The following is an 18726-nucleotide window of genomic DNA, read 5'->3' on the forward strand; positions in this document are numbered from 1 at the left end:
TACAATTTACTAATAAACTTTATACAAAAAGTTAGTTATTTAAATTATTATTATTATTCAAGTGTTTGATCAAAAGCAAAAGTGCCAGAAATCTTGCTTCATTGGTATGTGATTTGGCGTACCATTGACCATTGTTGGTAGATCTGTACAAGAATGTAGTTTCTGACAGATTTGAAAGTTTTATTTGTGCATTCTTGTAAATTCAGGTTAAAGAAAAGATTGAAAATCCATCACCGGGAAGTGACTTTGATTTGAGTCCATCAGTAATTGAAGGTAAAAACAGTTCATCACAATTTAACATCAATTTAAAAGCAGATGAATGATGTAAAAATTTTTTTAAGATAACTTGGTTTTCTGTTACTTAATCTTAACATGTTAGTGTACAGGGAAATATATAGGTATATAGTAAATCTACACATGAAGTATCAATAACAAAATTTATTACATTTACAGTGTTTTTTTTTATGTCAGCAAGAGATCAAAATTACCATTTATGGCATTTTGTTTTATAGAAGCCAAAAGAGATTTTAACTACCCAATGCACCCTCAATTATCGGGCATAGAACCTGGTCGAAGGACTTGTAATCATCATTGTACCAACAAAAAACTCTGTGGCCATGACTGTTGCAAGTTTGGGGTTACTTTTAATGCTAAGAAACCATCAGAAAATCATCTTAGTTCATTTTTTGATGAATTGCATCATAGAGCTAATTTCTTACCTAAACCTTCTTCAAAGAGATTGAAGGTAAAATAGATTGTCACTGTTTTAGACTTAGCAAAAATATTGTTTAAATGGTCGATGTTAATTTGTTGTACGAGTATTCTTGTAATATGTTCTGTATTTTACCTGTTCTACAAAAGTTAGATTATTTCATTTAATATCAAATAGAAGAACACATTCTGTTCTTGAAACATACATTTGGTTGCTGTACATGTTTTTCAATATTTTAATGTTTGTTTCATTCTCACCTTCCAATATCTTAATGTATAGAACTACTTATAACTGATAATTAATGTATCCTTTATGTTACATTAAATATTTACTGTATGTTTAGCTTAAATTTATTGTTTTGTCTGTGTAAATGTTTGGATAGCTGGGTGTTTGTGGACTGCTACTGTACTCGAACCACTACAGGTGTATTGGTGGGTTTCTGTTTTTCTTTCTCATTCGGTATTATCATTACTTTAGACTAAAGGCATGCTTAATATTTGTACTGTTGTATAGCTACCAGTTTTGCTTAGTTAAGTTAGTGAAGTGGTTACATGGTTTTTAAGAGAATATTGTCTGTTGTACATATGTTGCTGCTTGCCGACATCAACTGACATTGCCTTCGTGCAACTACACGCACATCTTTCTCTAAATCTGTTACTCAATATTTTTATTAATTTTGAATAATCCTGCTTTCTTAAACAGTACTTTTATAAACCTTAGATTTTCAATGACTAGTACTCTTTTTTTATAATACTATTAGTTTTTAAACCAGTCCTTACAGGTTTTTGTATCATATTTCTTTTCTTTTTTGACATATTTAGAAAATACTCATCTTCACTTCATTTTTTTTATTTGAGTTAGTATTAAAGAAAATGTTCTGAAAAATTTTGTTGTTTCTTCTTAAACATCTTTGTTTAAATAATTCTTATTTTTCCTGTTCTACAGTTGGCAACAACAACCACACCTTCTAAGCCTACAATTTCGAAGGAAGACCTGGTGGCAAGATTTAGTTACACACCCTGTAGTAGAAGCACACCTAGGACCTCTGACACCTCTGTCACAACAGACACATCTGAAGGATGGGATATTTTTAACCTTTATCAGTTAAACAAGGAGAAAGAGTATGGAGATTTATACAGTGGTCAGATGGGTGTGTATTGTTATTTTTGAAAGTACTCCAGGATTATGCATAAAAGATTATCTTTTTCAGTAGCTTTGTCATTTGTCTTCCTAATGCCATACATAATTATCATTGAAATAATTAATTAGTAATATTTTGTTCAGTTTGACTTTAACAGCCAGGAAAAATTGCATCTGAGGAGCATTTAATGTTTTATGCACCACATGTGAAATTTTTTTAATGTTTATATTGTAATAATTTTGTTATTGTTTTGTCATAAACATGTTGAAAATGAAATTAAAAAACCCCAATCGAAAATCACATAAAAGAGAAATCTTTATGTTGAAGAAACTATGTAGTTTTATGGATAACATTTTATTTATTATATTAGTCATGAAAGTGGATCAAACAAGTGTGAACATAAGCTACTACTTTCAAGACATGATTGAACAACTAATATGATAATTGGTAGAATAGTTAATATAAGTTTATAAGAATGGTTCCATTTAAAAATTCTAAAATTATTTTCACATTTTTTTACTTAAATCAATTTGTTTAAATCATATGCTTAGTGGAACAATAAGTCTTTTTTTTTTTAGAGAAGAAAGAAAATTGTAGAAATACTAATAAAGAATACCAAACCCCAAAGTTGGGAGAAAATTGTCCGAAACCTGATTTTAATCTGTATGTATACTATTTTATGTAAAATCAATTCCAAGAAAGTAGTTTTATGCTACACTTACATTTGTTATATGTTTAAGAAGTGCTGTTTTTTGTACATTATTTTTTTAAATTTAAAGAATAGTTGTTTTTCACTTTAAAATCAGTCATAGCTACATGTGCCTAAGTTGTTAACTAAATCTACTGGATGTTAATATGTTGATGAATGCTCATTCATACCTTATTGATTCAGCAGGTGTTCAAGTGAAATTTGTGAAATGAGAATAAGTATAAGATAAATATATAAAAATATTTAATATATCCAAAGCCATAATTTACAAAAGTTATTTTGAATGGTTTAATATTTGCATCACTCTTTATGAATATTCTTACAATACATACAGAAAAAGCACATGGGCCTATATCAATTATATCGAAAATCTGACAGTTTGTTGTTTTTTAAGTGTCATATTTTTTTATATTCTTAAGGTTTATCTGTTTAGATAGATTTAATGTACTGTCAAATATTACTTGAACAGACACAACAAACCCTTGATTTAGTTTGATACAAAAAGAAAAGAAACATCTAAAATTTAAGCACAATGATATGCTGACAGGAGATTATAGTGATTTTGTGACTACTGATTACCAAGTATTTCTCATCTATTCAACTTGCTGTAATAGCCCTTTAAATGTGATCAGATAGAAAACTAAAACCAAACCTGGTATTTAAAGGAAATTGTGCATTTGCTCATAATTTGAAGAGAGGGTAAGAGATGGTTTGCTGATTGAAGAACAATTTCAGACAGGCCTTCACAAGAATCTCCAAAATAAACATACACTTTATTTTTTTTATACAACAGTGAATGGTTATATGTGGAAACTAAATTTTGTAAACCGAAAGCAAAGTTTTAAAATGCACCCAATTAGATCTTCTAGGTATATTACACCTTTTTTTTTATATATAAATAGAAAATGTTTGTCTGTGTAAGATAACAAAAATAGTTGATTTCTTGAAGATGGTAAATTGTGGTCTCTGTTTAATAGCTTAATTTAGGTATTTGATGGGTGATTTTATCCAAACTTTTCATCTTAGTAGTCTAACAAGTGATAGTTTTTTTTATGTGTTGCTCTACCAGTAATGCTTTTTTTTTTGTTATGGTATATGCATCCGAACAAAAAAGTATTTAAATATTCTCTCAGACAAACTGAGAGCTACATACTGATTTTTGTGTAATAAAAAAGAACACCATTCTCACTAGCAATTTTACAATCAAAACTAGAAGTACATGTGTCTGTGTATATTTTTGAGTCAAAATCTCATCAAAACTTTTTACCTGAAAAAAGATATATTGATAAGGCTATTTTACCTGACATTTTTAGAATGTCAATCAAATACTTTGGATAGAACCTGACATTTTTGACTGTTTCAGTTTAAATCATTTTCATTTCTAATTCAGAAGCTTATTACAATATCAATATGAAAACTATTTTGTGTGATTTCAAAGTTTCACTGTCAAAATGAAAACTTTCATTTGTAATATATACATATAGTTTAATAGAATGGAAGCTTTTATACGACATCTTACCAAAATCATGGGAAATATTCCATGTTGTATATAAAACAATATGGATATTTATATATGATATAGAAGGGCATGAAACTATTCATTTTGTCTTTCAACTTACAACATTAGTTTATATGGGAAATGAAAAGATCAAATTACATTGAAACTTGGAAAACATGCAGCACAAGTATCAACAGAATATTTAATCTAGAAAATCTGTTAAGTAAAGAAAAATTAAACCTCTCTCTCTTCTTTATTTGTAATTGTGAATATGGTAATCAACACAGAAACTAAAAGCATATGTTTGATTTGAAATAATATGTGATAGAAAATAAACCAACATTTTTTATTGTCGTGAAATTAAGTTATTTTATAAGATTACGTGCAAAGACATTGCTGGGACTGAGGATGTAACCACTAAAATCCAGAAGTGAGAGTTTGAAAAAAAGTAGGCTTTATGATCGTCCAGAAAATTATGTAGTGTATCTGACATCTAGTTAGAATTTTTTAACTGGAATAAAAAGAAACAAATTTATAAAGCTGATAATAAGATACTACTGAAATTAATTGTGAAAACAGAATTGGTACACTTACAGAGTAGCAAATAATGGTTAACTGTGACGAGATAGTGAATTTATTAATGATATAAAATATTATCAGAGAAACAGAAAATAAAAGCAAATAAACTGTACAATGCCTTTTGCTTTACATTGATCATTACAGTTTATCACGAATGATTGTGGAATATTGTTCCAAATGTCTCGTTTACTCCACACAATTTAGCCAAGTGTTTTAGTCACCTTTTGACCCTCTCAAATTTAATATGAGCCCATTTAGTCTCAAGAATGTTAATATTGTGACTGTGCAGGCCAAACTATGATAAATGTTTCATTGGACATTTTACCTTCAAGATGTAATTTTACCACAATTGATGTATGCTCAGCTTCATTGTCTTTTTGCTGGAAGATTAATCCCCCATCTGATGAGTCATGTTCCTGAAGGAGTGAAATGGTGCTATTAAATATATCTGTACTGAATTCAGGGTGTCTACAGTTTTCTTTAAATCATCAACACTATTAGCTGAGATGCAACAAACTTGTTATGGTTTTGTATCACACACCACTGTGGATGTTGTACATTGACTATGATACAGTTCTCATCTGAGCCATCAAAAATAGTGTCATACCTTGTTACTAAACAATTTGGATTGGATTCATCTGCACAGATCACATTTTTCCACCTTTGTTCATTATATTGTTTGTGATCTGATACTCTTTTCAACCATTTGGTTTGATTACCTCTTTTCAGAAGAGCTTTTTGGGCAGCTACATATATATATATATTGAGACCAATTCATGCTAATGTGTATCTTACTGTTCTCAAGGTTAAAATTCACAATTGTGTTAACAGTAAGGTCAGTGGCAAGATATGTACTCGACCTTCTTTTAATTCATAAAATAAATACCTTGAGATATTTAACATCATTTTTGGAGAGTTTCACTTTTCTACCTTGATCACTTCTATTATTAAAAGTGCCAGTTTTATGTACCCTCTTCAGAGTCTTGAATAAAGCTCCTACAGAAACATTAAGTCTTGCCATAATATTTCAGAACTGGGAAACATGACTGGATTCACACTACTACTATTGGAGTATGATTGTCTGTATATACTTTTTATATAGCTTTTTACTGGTTTGGCACTTTCTGATTGGTTGGATGTATGACAACCAGTCACATTGCAAACTTTCAAAATGTTACTATTTGTGGCTACAATTCATTTTCACATGATAATGGATGGCATTTCCATTGTATTTATCCTTTTCTTTCTTCACAAGTTTCATAATTATATCCAATAATGTGTATAAAACCTATTTTCTGATATCCAATGTGACTTTATAGTAAGACTGAATGGTTGTTACTCTAAAACTCGAAGTTTCTTCCTTGTGGTGGGCCTATTTTATAGATTTAATTGACCTTTAAAACAGATTTAAACAAGTTAACTTCCTGAACTATTACATAATCTTGTATGTATAAAACAACATTCTATTCACAGTATTTAATTTAAGCTGATCAAAGCATATGAATTAGATTTGTCTGCCCATTTTCTTTTTTCGTTGCTACTAAATAGCAGTATTTCTAATTAGAAATTCTTAATAGGGAAAAATTAATTTTTCAAATTTTAATTTGAATACAGATCCCCCCCTTTTTAACATTCACTTCCTCACCCTTATATAAAACTTGAATATTCCTATAGATGAATAAACATTGATGTAGGAGGTCACGATATTCAGTGTTTATGTTAGGATACCTTGAACATTTATTGTATGCTCTGTTGAAATTATTATTTATCAAACGTAACTGAAATAAATTTTTTCATGTAATTTCGTTTTTCATTAAATTGTATTTATCATGTCTAACCAGTAGATTAATCCACAAAAATTCAAGTTCCAATATCAGGATTAATTTTCTATAAATGTATATTTTTTAGTGAACTTGAAGACATTGAATTAATTGATTGTACTAGTGATGACAGTCAAGAATGTCTGATGTATTACTCTGGACCAAATCTCTCTGAAAAGGTTTGTGTTCTTTCCTATAAATTAATATATATATATATATATATATATATACTTTAAAAACGAGATTTACACATCAATATCTTTAACAGTTCTATATGTATTATTAAAAAAAAAGATTCAGTCTAATTAATACAAAAAATCAGGAACTGAATCAATTGTGTTGGCAGATAGAAAAACTTGCCTCCGATCAGAATAGAAATATACACTTTTATACTAACTTGTGTGGTGCAGCACTCCCTTGCAAGAAGGAACAATAACATTGTAACACTATTTAAGTAAGATGATATTTATTTGTTACTGATTTGTTATGTATGCTTTTCATTTCAATATAAACTATTGTTCATGCTTGTTAAACATGTATGATGTATCTCAAGATAATTTTGTTAGAAAAATCATTCATTAATGTTAAAGCATGAATCCTGATGGATTAGTGAATATTAAGTTAGTAGGGTTCTTTTACTTTCAAATGAAAGACTTGCTTGTCATATTTTAATACAAGAACAAGATTAGGAAAGTAAGCTTCTTATCAATAAACCATTCATACAATTAATCACATGGAAGTGCAAACATTAAAGTGCTGTTGCCCATGTAATTAATGCACTTGAAATCAGCTAGAAATTTATTTTGTGAAAAAAGGCATCTTATATATATTGGCAAGTAAACAATTTTTAGTATTGTTGAAATGACTTTTTTTTTTAACTTATTGCAACAGTTTGGCTTTATGATTTGTAATAAACAAATATATTATCTTTGAAACATCTTTTAATAACAATGTGTAATAACACATTTTCAATAAAACAGACACTTTAATTTTGAAGTTATAAACTTTCCATTTCTAAGTACAAATGTTTAAAATACATTATGCTACAATGTTTACTACTCACAGCTTATTAAATACAAGAAATTTTGCTCAATATTATAAGATTTTGTGGACAGAACTCAAACATATACTTTCTTTACATACAAGAATTTTCTCATCACATCTATGTATTTATTTCTCCAATAAATTAAGCATTTTTCTTGCTACCAGTTATGGGATTAATAATTTTTCAAAATATCATGACATTTTTAAAAACTCACATCAGCACCTTAATTTCATGATCTTAACAAATTTTCTATGGTAATAAGAAACATTAGTATTATTATGTCAATTTCACAGTGTTAATGTAGTCATAATTTTTAATTTCATTTTTAGTTTTAGCCAAGATGATAACAATCTTTGGGAATTTAAATCTTAAATCTTAGTCAATGAGTCTAATTTAGTCATTGTCTTAGTGTACATTGATTAAGATGGTCTCACATTTTTTTCTTTCATTATGCTTTGGTAGGATTATACCACTAACTGCACTGTGGTAGAGGACAAAGATATGTTGGTTGATTCTATTCTTGTTGAAGATTTCCAAGACCAAGAAGGAGACACCAAACATGCTTGTAATCCAGCCCCTGAGAAATCAGCATATAAGGTGTGAACTTCTAGAAGCATGTCCAAATTTGTCGTAATTTGGTCACAGTTTGATCAGTTTTCTTTTTTAAATAGCTATTAATGTAAAATACAGACACACTTTGACATGATAGATAAATGTTAATTTAGTGTATAAAACATGAGTAGTGATAATAAAGCATTAATTTAATTAGCAGTTTTGAAAAATAGGAACAGGAGGACTTGTAAGTTTTATTTGTTTATTGAAAGCTGTATAGTTAATATATGTAAATGTAGTAGCATAAATATTATGTATCTCATTATTTTATTTTGTAGTATTCACTATGTCTGAGTATACGTATGTGATATTTCTGTGTTTAATAGAATGTTTAGTTGGATTCTACATGGTTATGTATTTAACAATTTATTGCTGTTGGAGTTCAAGATTTCATCCAAAACATCTTTTTCAGTTTTACTTGTGATTATCCAAAGCTGAATTTTCTTGGGTATGTCTTGAATAATTTAGTAACAGGTAATTTTTTTAAACCAAATTAATGTGTTGATCACATTGTGTCAAGTTTGAGGTCATGATTATTTGAATATTCAATGTAAATAATGCCATCTATCTACATAATTGAGTTGCAAGTAAATTCTATAATTGCAGATACTGTATTACAGTATATTAACATTCTTTTATTTCATTATAGTCATTTTAGTTGACTCCGTAGATATGTAAGGTCAATGTTGAGAGATCTAAACCAGAAAATTATTTAAATTTCTGAAACTGTGTTAGCATTTGTCTTATTCAATAGTAAATGACATGCCTTATCATTTTATAAGAATTTTTTATTGTAGTAGGTATTTTTGTTGTTTAGAATAAAAAAATATCTTAAAATGGGTATTTCTGTCTTACAGTTGGACAAAGTTCATCCTTCACTTGCTACTTTTAAATGGAAATCTTCTTTCAAAGGCATGCCTCTTAGGACAAAACCATCAGAATCAGCAAAATTAGGGTGAGTTGTTTAAATAACTCTTAAGTGTCTTTTCAAAAAAGCAAGTATTATCACATTTCAGTTCATAATTTATATCTTAAAATTTTAAATTGTGTTTTTTACAAAAAAAGGGGGTTAAATATTGAATATGTATTTTTTATTTCTAGTTAATATTTTTGACATCATAATTGTTTTAATTTTTCAGCCATCTATATGTATCAGGAGATGATGTATACAAAAATAGCTTCACTTTAGCTTCATCTTTATTGCCTTCCAAGCCAACTGACAGTTCTGCTTGTGATCATACCTGTGTTTCAAGGTATTTACCATTCATTGTTCTTTATATATATATATATAAGGTTTATTAATTGCAACATTTAGAAACTAATAATATTTGTGTTTCAGCACTGTCAGATTTTCCTCTTCTATTATTCTAACATTAAACTTCTAGAATGTTAAAATCATTGCTTTTCAGAGCAGAACTGAATAACAAGTCCCACTTTTTTCAACCTAGGAGTCCTTTTAGTCTGTCTCTAGATAGGACTACAGGTAATGAAAATTATCATGTAACCCTTTATAAGGACAGCTTTCCTTGTCTTTCTCTTGATGATGATAGTGAAAACAATCAACTTGGACATAAAGCTTGTTTAAAGAGTCCCAAGAAACCCTTAAGGTGAGAAGAAAATGTTTAATTTAAATATATTTTTACAAGTTGAACATTGTTATTTCTGCTTTAATGTTGAACCTCGTAACCAAAAAGACAGCGTTGCAGATCAGATGTTTATATTAAAAAATATTTGATCTGCATCATTGCCTTTGTTGTTATTTGAAAAACCAATAGACATAAAACAGTCTGTTTCCTATGCATCCTTTGTGTTTGACATTCTAACATGATATGTGTAACTAAAACAGTTAGTAAAGTCTAAAAATATATTTAATGATGGAAACATATTAAAACTCTACCCAAAGTAAACTCAACTCAAAGAATATTTTTTGTTGTAATAGTACTTTGAAATAGATAAGTGATTTTTGTGGACATTAAGGAAAAGATACTTAGAAAAGTATAATTGTACTAAGTACCTACAAACACAGTTAGGTTATTGATGTGATCAAAATTTAGATTGTATAAAAATTCCTTTTTCAGGCAAGTTAACCGATTTATTATTTTTTTGAAGATAGTAAGATATGTGAATTTGCCTTATCAGTAATAGAAAAATTGAGAAATGTGTGGAAACATATATTATGGTAACTTTTTTTTTCCTTGTAAATAAATTAACAAATCAATCACATTTGATACTAAATTAGTAGTTATTAACATTCTTCTTACTAATTTCTTAGGAAATAAATTATATTTTCTTTATTACATTTATCCATCAGAGATTTACGTTATACAGAATAAACATACTGTACATGCATAATAAAAAGAGGAATAGCTTTATCCGTGATTAAGTGTTTTATGTTTTGAGATATTGGTTGTTTTCAAATGTAAAGAAAAAGCTTATTATATGGACACTCTGACTCATTTTAACTATAATGTAAAAATATAGCTCATGGGTAATATTTTTCAGAAATATTGATTTTTTTTTAACAATGAATCTCTTAGCCAACCAGATCAAATGTGAAATTTTGGGGAACAAAGTAGAATCCACATGAGATCAAGAAATCCAGAAAAGTTGCAATAAAATATAGGAATATGTAGGGCTTTCACTGTGGCTTTTTTTTTTTTCTATGGGTAACAGTAGTTTTCTGTTTCCCCAAAGTTAACCACTCTCACTGCTCTGGTCATGGCTGTCTAGTCAGTAATGGTTGTCTTTGTAACTGCTCAACTGAAGTTTTAATTCTTATCTCACAGTGAAAACAGCTTTATTAGGTAATCAGTCTGCATCATGAATTATTTTGCAGACACCTATTCTTCCTATCCTCAATAGTCTGCAGCATTCTTCTTCATCATCAGCAGTTTCATTGTTCTGCACTATTCTTCATAAATTCTTCTACAAAATTTGCAGCCTATTCTTCATCATTCATCACTATATTTATTGTTCTGCACTATTCTTCATAAGTTTCTATATTCTGCAGCCCATTCTTCATTATCATCATCGCTATTTTCATTGTTCTGCACTATTCTTCATAAGTTCTTCTACATTCTTCATCATCACTATTTTCAGTGTTCTGCAGCTCATTTATTTACATTATCATTATTTTATTCCTTTTTCTGTGAACAGTTTGTGGTCAAGATAAACTGGCCATGCATTGTCACTCTGAAGTAAATATCCCTTGACCCATTGATTTGTAAGGGTTTCTCCAGTGTAGGGTCTTTTAAGGGTATCAATCCACAGTCATTTTATACAGAGAAGTTTCAATAAACTTATTGTATTGGTATATCAGTTTTGACCATAGATACTGTATTACAATAACACCATGATCTCAGGCAACATTTAATAAAAAAATTATCTATCTAGCAGCAAAAGAAAATCATTTTATCTCCTTCAGTTCTTTTTGGTTTTGAGGTTGACAAATGCTACTTAATTCCTCGTATAACAATGCATTGTCCAAAAATATGCAAGAGAGTTTAGGAAATACCAGATGTGTGTCTTATGGAGGTATAATACTGTACAATGGCATTGTTGACTCAGATTTTCTTTTAAAATTTTACTCAAATCAATAGATAATAAGTGCTGCTTGAAAGTTCTTTAGAAATACTTATATAAAATTAGTTGCAAGTTTTCTTCAATTCTGTATAATGCAGCAAAGTAGCAGTTGGATAATGTGTATTAATTGTGATTATTGATATGTTAATATTTCTAAAATCTTGAGCTTCAAATTAGTACAAGTAAAGTAACATTTTGATATATAAACCCTTGTATTTTTATAGTGTTTGTGATCTTAAGGACTTGGAAGATGCAAAAGCAACTTTCAACAGCATATTTGATGGAATCCTATAAAATAGTTATTTTGTATGTTTTTAATATGCATACAGTGTATAACTAAGATTTTGTTTTTGCTGGGACGACAAATATTATTCATTAATATATTTTTGTTTCTTTGGTGGTGCCTTTTGTGACTGAGTTGAAATGAACATCACATTTTATTTAGCATTATTATTATTTTTCCTTTATCATAATGTTTGTATTAAATGAGACACAGTGAAGTTTATTTAAGCTGAGAAGTATTGGCTGGTATAAAGGTATTTAATGCAGCAGTCATGTTATTTAAACACAGTGACATTTGTTTATTCATCTATTGAAGGGTGGTGTATTTTTTATAACTAAGCATACTGTTCAGAGTGTTCAGTTTATGTCAGTAACATCATTCTAAAGAACTTTGTTTGTGTTGGAATTCAGCTATCACTGATATGGTTTAAAGTATTTACAGTCTTCAGGAGGTCTTTGATTGTGAATTCTACATATAGACATTACATGTTGATTTCAATTATATTAAACAGAAATGAAGAACATGAAAATACATAGTTATGTTTAAATAAACTAAAATATTTAACTCATAAAATTTTTCATGTTATTTTTGTGTAACAAATACAAAAAATTATGTGTGCAACTATTACGTCATCTTATGAATGTAGTGTATTTGAAATTAATAAATTAAAATAAATATTAAGTATTAAAGCTATATAAGTAGACCTATAGAGTACTGTAACATCTACTTTTTTACAAAAATAAAATAATATACACAAGGTGGTTGTAAAGTCATCAGAGATGAGTTCGAAGGAGTGTGATGGTTAAATATGACAATAGTGAAGAACCCCATCTCTATTAGATATGGGGCTTTCTAAAGATACAGATCTTGTGCCATAACCAAATAACTATTCGTCCACAGAAAGATGGCTTTGGTTCAGAGGTTTAGAAAAGTCTTGGGAAGATATTATGGACTGCATTATTCAATACCATGGAGTAATTAAAAATGATAGTAGCAACATCTCTGTAATCCATTATGCACATAAAGAATATTTTCCATATGTAGGTGTTATATGGTTTCCCCTTTATACTATTCTGGATGCCCTGTATAAGAGACAACCAGAACTATATAAATTTAAAAAAAAATTCTAAAAAAGTGCAGTTGTTTACAGTTGGTTTAATGGTTTATCGAAAGATATTTTTTTGCAACTGGTTTGAGTTTCTACTGTACATGCAATTGTAAATAACTGCCTAATGTACCTATCCATGTTTCAAGAAGTGTTAAGTTTCTTATCATCACTGTCTCATGCTTATAAACTCACTATCCTTATAATTACATTTACATAAAAGGCATATGTTTCTCCTAAATTGGCAAAAAATAAATAATTGCAATTTTTTATATTATTCAAATGGTAAGGTACAATATAATGATTTTGAGATAAAACATACATTCTTAGAGATGAAATATAAAAATATAGTTCAATAGCAACCATGAGGGAACTTGACTCATGTCAAACGTTTTTTATTCAATAATTTAACTTATCCATATGCAAAATTTTCCCAATAGACTAAAGCAAATACACATTTATAACTAAGCACAGAATAAAGTTGTTGCTGATAACTTTTTTTTGAGTAGTGATCAGTTTCAAAAGAATATTATTCACAAAATATATTCAAATTTTATTTACCACTAACATTGATAACTTGACATTCATGGCAGAGAAAGGCTAAATTAAAAACATAATTATTTTAAGGTAATGACTCACTAAAAATTTTAAGAAGGGTTTATACAACATTTGTTCTTTTAATCTTTCATATAAAAGCCATTAAATGGCATACAGTTCTGAAAACAAAAATTTAACACTTGAGACAAATATATGCCAAGCATGAAAACTTTAACAGCTTACTTGTAAAATTAATTCTATCATTTGAAAAAAAAATAATTCATTAACAGTAATTGTATTAAAAACTAAAGTTTAATATACTCATATCTTGAAGATTTTCACCTAGAAGTTCTAATAGACATGATTTTAAAATGATTTATATGTATTAAGTGATCAAACATTTCTTTTACTAAAAAAAATATACTTTTGGGACTTAGAAAGATAATACACTTTGGATTAGTTCCTCTAAACTGTCTACTAAATCAAAAGACCCTATCCTGTGGGCATGCCGTTAATAATATATTCATAGGGAAGTCTGAAATATGTTTTTACACACCTTTTCTTTTTGAGATAAGACATCATTCTAAGCCTGAGAAGATATATCTTAATGTTTTACAAATTTAAATATTTTGAATAGAAATAGAAAATCAAGTTGCTACCTTTGAATTTTTTCATTACCAGTGAGTGTTTTATGTAGAAGTAACATGATCTAGCAGTTAAAACTAAGTGGATGCATAAAAGCACAAGGTTCTTTAAGATGGAAATTTTTGTTCACCATAAGGATTTCTATATTTACATATATTGTGTTCAAATAATTATCTCACATGTTGAAAACCAGAAAAGGATTTTATCCTTCAGTCATTGTCTTAGGAATTGTCATCAGTGATTGTTGTAGCATTCAGGTATGAAAGCTGGTCTTGTGAGGCTGTTTTCTTTATACTGTTTGAGTTCCAGAAACCACCTTATTGACACTTTGGGTCCACAGCACCCTACTACTGTTGTTCATGTGAGACACAGGCAATACCAAGCTAGTATAGGTGAGTCACTCTGACTGTCAGTGAGATATAGAATACTCTTTATATGAAACATGATGGACTGAAACTTTGCACAGAGAAAACCATCCCTTTCGTTACTGGTCCCCACGTTATATAGTCCATCCTCAGACAGATGTTCGTGTGTGTGTAATACCACTTGCTTTAGCTGGTGTACATCTCATGTCAAGTGTAAACTTTATTCAGATAACTGTTGAAATTTCAAAGCCACATCACTTATTTCAATCTTCTTTAATTTTGACATTTTTTTTACACTAAGCCTTCATACTTTATAGTCTGTTGGAGTGTATGTTTAGTTGTTTCACCAGTTCAAGCATGCTTGTGCAACAGCAAAATCAAATTATGTGTTTGATATGAGAACAGACTAATACCAGTTTTCAAAAGCAACAATTCCTATGAAATGAATCTGTAGGTTGACAAATACTATGTCCAGTAACTTCCATTGTTTTATGTAAACATGTATTCCTTTTTTACCTTCCAATGCAAATTTTATGACAAACCTTGAAATATTAGGTTCCTCTGTAGGATGCTTGTTGCACCATTCTGTAGAAAGAATGGCCTCTGAGATTTCATACCTAGTTTGTGAACGAGATCCAATGTATTCCTAAACCCTCTCTCCACAACAGCCATATCATATGGTTGTGTCTAGGTGCAGATGTTTTCAGCATCTTTTCAGAATATGTGATGAGTAGTTCATGCATCATTAATTAAACCATCAGCAAGATATGAACCAAGGACTGATACTGATATTGTATCAGTCAGTGGATACAACCATCATTGACTTAACATGAGATAGCTGCTTATGCATGTTGTAACTTTGCCTCTTGACTGCATACTTGTCACTTTTCTGTGTATATATACACAAAGAGGCATGCATACCAGTTAAAACCAGTATGGCAACATCATTTGTTCCCTTCTGCAAAAAAACACATCAAACTTAAGTGTAGCACTCTCTTTTCAGCAAAACTATTTTCCAAATCCAGTATTGTAAACAGAATTCTTTTTGATAACTCAGTACTGAGTTTATAAACGAATACCCTCAAACAAGTTTGCAGATATATTACTTGTAAAAATGGAACCTTGGAAGACAGATCATCAAGCTGAAACTTGGTAGGTTTAGTCAGAGCATAGGATTCAATACACATGGAAAAAATGAGGATGTGGCAATAACCAAATTCATTCTGCAAATGAATCCTGTAACAAATTTAACATCTAACTTCCATAGTAAATATTGGCTATCACTTGTAGGCAAACTTAAAATCGAATACACCCATTTTTGTGATGTTTACTTAAAATTACACAGAATATAATAAGGATTTGGCTCTCAGACTCAGTATATGGCAAATAATAACAAATAATAAATGATACTGAATTTAGAGATGCTCACTGAAACAATTGACTATTCAATACTCAATAAACTTAAGCCTCATCTTCGTGTGTGTTTAAAGTTTTAAAACTGATATAACTAATTAATGTTTATTGGAGAGATCTTTACTGGTTCATGTTTTTTAAACAAGTGTCTAAGTGAAGAAAAATTTGGTAATATTCAACTTTAATTGTTACAAAATACTCTGAATCACAAATTTCACTTTACAGTTATTAAGAATTTTTGAAAGTGAAAAATTTCATTTCTAAAGTTACCTCATGTCCGGGTTCTTTCTTTTTGAAGTGTAGAACTGTCCTAAAAATTAATACTCTTTTTTTTTAAATCAAATAATTGTACTTTGTATAAATAAGTTTGCAAATGAATGTTAATATCTGTGTAGAAAAAATTAGATTTGTTGCAAGATAGAAAAGTGGAGTAACTGTTTTCATCATAACGTATTTTTTTTTATCATAGACTTATTTAACTGTCACTCATCAGTAGCTGGTTTAGTATTGTAATCCATGATTGCTTAAACTGTGATTGCCTTATTATACACCAAACTGTTAATTAACATCAACTTCTAAATAAATAATACTTTTTTTTGTAACTAACACTTGTTAACAGCAATCAATTATAGTCTTTTGCATTGTAAATTTGAACTGTATGCTACAGGTTAATCAAGAACACACAAAAGAAGTATTCGGTTTAATTATTGAAGAGTTGAAAGCTATGTATATATATATGCACCGTAATATGACAGTTCTTGTTTATTAGTCGATAAGTTTTCGTTACCGTTAAAGGTTCGCGTTGATGTCATAAACAGATTCACGGCTTATAAAGATAGATATGCACATCACCGGTTCATTCCAGAAATGACTGTGAGCCAGTTCGAACCCAGTAATAACGCTGGAATGACGAGCGCGCAACACCCGCAATAAGCATCCTCACTGTGGTGTGCTAGTTTCTCGTCACCAGCCCTGTGTATTATATCCTAACTATGTGACGCACGTGTGAAATGTGAAGTCCGGGGCATGTGGCAACAAAAACAATTGACATATTGGAAATATTTCTCGTAGTGTGTCTAATAATAAAAGTGAGAGTCATGTAATTTAATGAGATTATTGTAAAATACAAATTACAATGTGTACTTGAAAGGCGTTGTTAACAGACTGGATCTATTTAGAAGGTTTGGACGACGTTTCGAGCTGCTAACGCAAATCTTCATCTTCGACTTGATGTCGAAACGTCGTCATAAACTTCCTAGACAGAAGCGGTCAATAATGAACGCCTTTCCTCTCTCTCTCTCTAAACCTTCAAGCACAAAATTACGACGTCTTAAAACTTAAGGCACTAATTAATAATACAACTAAAATGCACATAAACGTACTGTTTTTTTTGTTGTTTTTTTCAGTGTAGCTTTCTGTTGTAGACTTAGCTCTTATGACAATTACAATCAATGACTCTGGTCTTTCTGTGTCGCCCTTATAATCTCGCTCTAAATCATAGTAATATTGCCTTATATTAAACAGTATTATTACCTTTAGTGATTCTATGTTTGTTGTAAAATAAATAGTGTAGCCAGATTAAATTTATTCTAATAATTAGTATTTGTTTGTGATATAAGTCATAAGTTGGTACACGATTCCGAGAAGAGCGATTGCGTTGTTCATATGTGTGTGATATACTCACTCAGTATAAGCTAGGTCAGATCTGAGCTAAGTGTGCTCTGAAATGGTCTTAAACTTTTGATTGATAAAGTATTCAAAGTGGCATGATACCTAAAAAGTACGGTAAGATGTATAACAATCTTAAAAACAATAGATAGAAATCAATAAAATAAAAATAACCAGACGTAATTTTACACTCCAGTGGTACAGCCGTAAGTCTGTTGGCTTATGACGATAAAAACCGAGTTTTGATACCAGTGGCGGGTAGAGCATATATAGCCCATTGTGTAGCTTTATGCTTAACAACAAACAAACAAACCAGAAGCAATTTTATCATGAAATTATATATTCGAACATTATGACTTACTTATACCCATAGGACAAGGCCTTCTGTTTTTAAACAAGAGCCAAATATCTAATTAAGAAATTCCATAGGTCCTTTACGAGGACTCGATCCACTTAATTCTAGTGACAAAATCTGTTGGAAGAGTTGTATTCTAACAATAACTCTTAATGGTATTTAAAACCTCTTTCTTTCTTTTCTTTTTTCCAACCCACGGGTCTCATGAACTTTCCGATAATATAAACCAAATGAATAGTTAGGAGTTTGGAACTTTATAAGTTTTGAAACAAACAAAGAAAAGCAGTAATAAACCAAATACTCTTCTGAACTGGACTAATTATAAAACAATCATAGACAATATGCTTCCAACAACAAAAATGTGTGAAGCCGCGGAAGCATCCGAAATCGATGCATACTGTCATACAATCACCGAGTGTCTACAAACAGCAGCTCAACAGACAATTCCTAAACAAAAACTGCCAAACATAATACAAACATGGAAGCCCCACAAGCAAATCATAGACATGATAAAAGAAAGAAGGAAATTACGTAGACAATTCATGCAAACCAGAGATCCAACACTTAAAACACAAGTAAACACAATACGAAATAAAATACGAAACGAAGTCCGACAACAAAAGCAAGACAGTTGGGACAATTTTTGTTCTCAACTCA

The 18726-nt window shown here is 29.7% G+C and overlaps 1 protein-coding gene across 10 annotated transcripts in view; it reads left to right on the forward strand.

The window, feature by feature from the left end:
* Positions 1-12980, forward strand: part of LOC106465077 (probable ATP-dependent DNA helicase HFM1) — a 123448-nt gene extending 110468 nt beyond the window's left edge. For 8 of the 10 annotated variants that reach the window (XM_022392889.1, XM_022392894.1, XM_022392891.1 and 5 more), the window contains 10 exons: positions 207-273; positions 513-745; positions 1658-1862; positions 2432-2516; positions 6548-6638; positions 7967-8101; positions 8974-9071; positions 9256-9369; positions 9565-9723; positions 11923-12980. In XM_022392889.1, coding sequence (XP_022248597.1) covers positions 207-273; positions 513-745; positions 1658-1862; positions 2432-2516; positions 6548-6638; positions 7967-8101; positions 8974-9071; positions 9256-9369; positions 9565-9723; positions 11923-11992 — 1257 coding nt within the window. In that variant the 3' untranslated portion in view covers positions 11993-12980. Of the gene's footprint in view, positions 1-206; positions 274-512; positions 746-1657; positions 1863-2431; positions 2517-6547; positions 6639-7966; positions 8102-8973; positions 9072-9255; positions 9370-9564; positions 9724-11922 lie in introns of those variants that run through there. The other 2 variants (XM_022392893.1, XR_002611891.1) reach the window with 2 other exon arrangements.
* The last annotated feature ends 5746 nt before the right edge of the window (positions 12981-18726 follow it).

This window comes from Limulus polyphemus, unplaced genomic scaffold (assembly GCF_000517525.1).
Source record: "Limulus polyphemus unplaced genomic scaffold, Limulus_polyphemus-2.1.2 Scaffold1828, whole genome shotgun sequence".
Taxonomy (NCBI): Eukaryota; Metazoa; Arthropoda; class Merostomata; order Xiphosura; family Limulidae; genus Limulus; species Limulus polyphemus.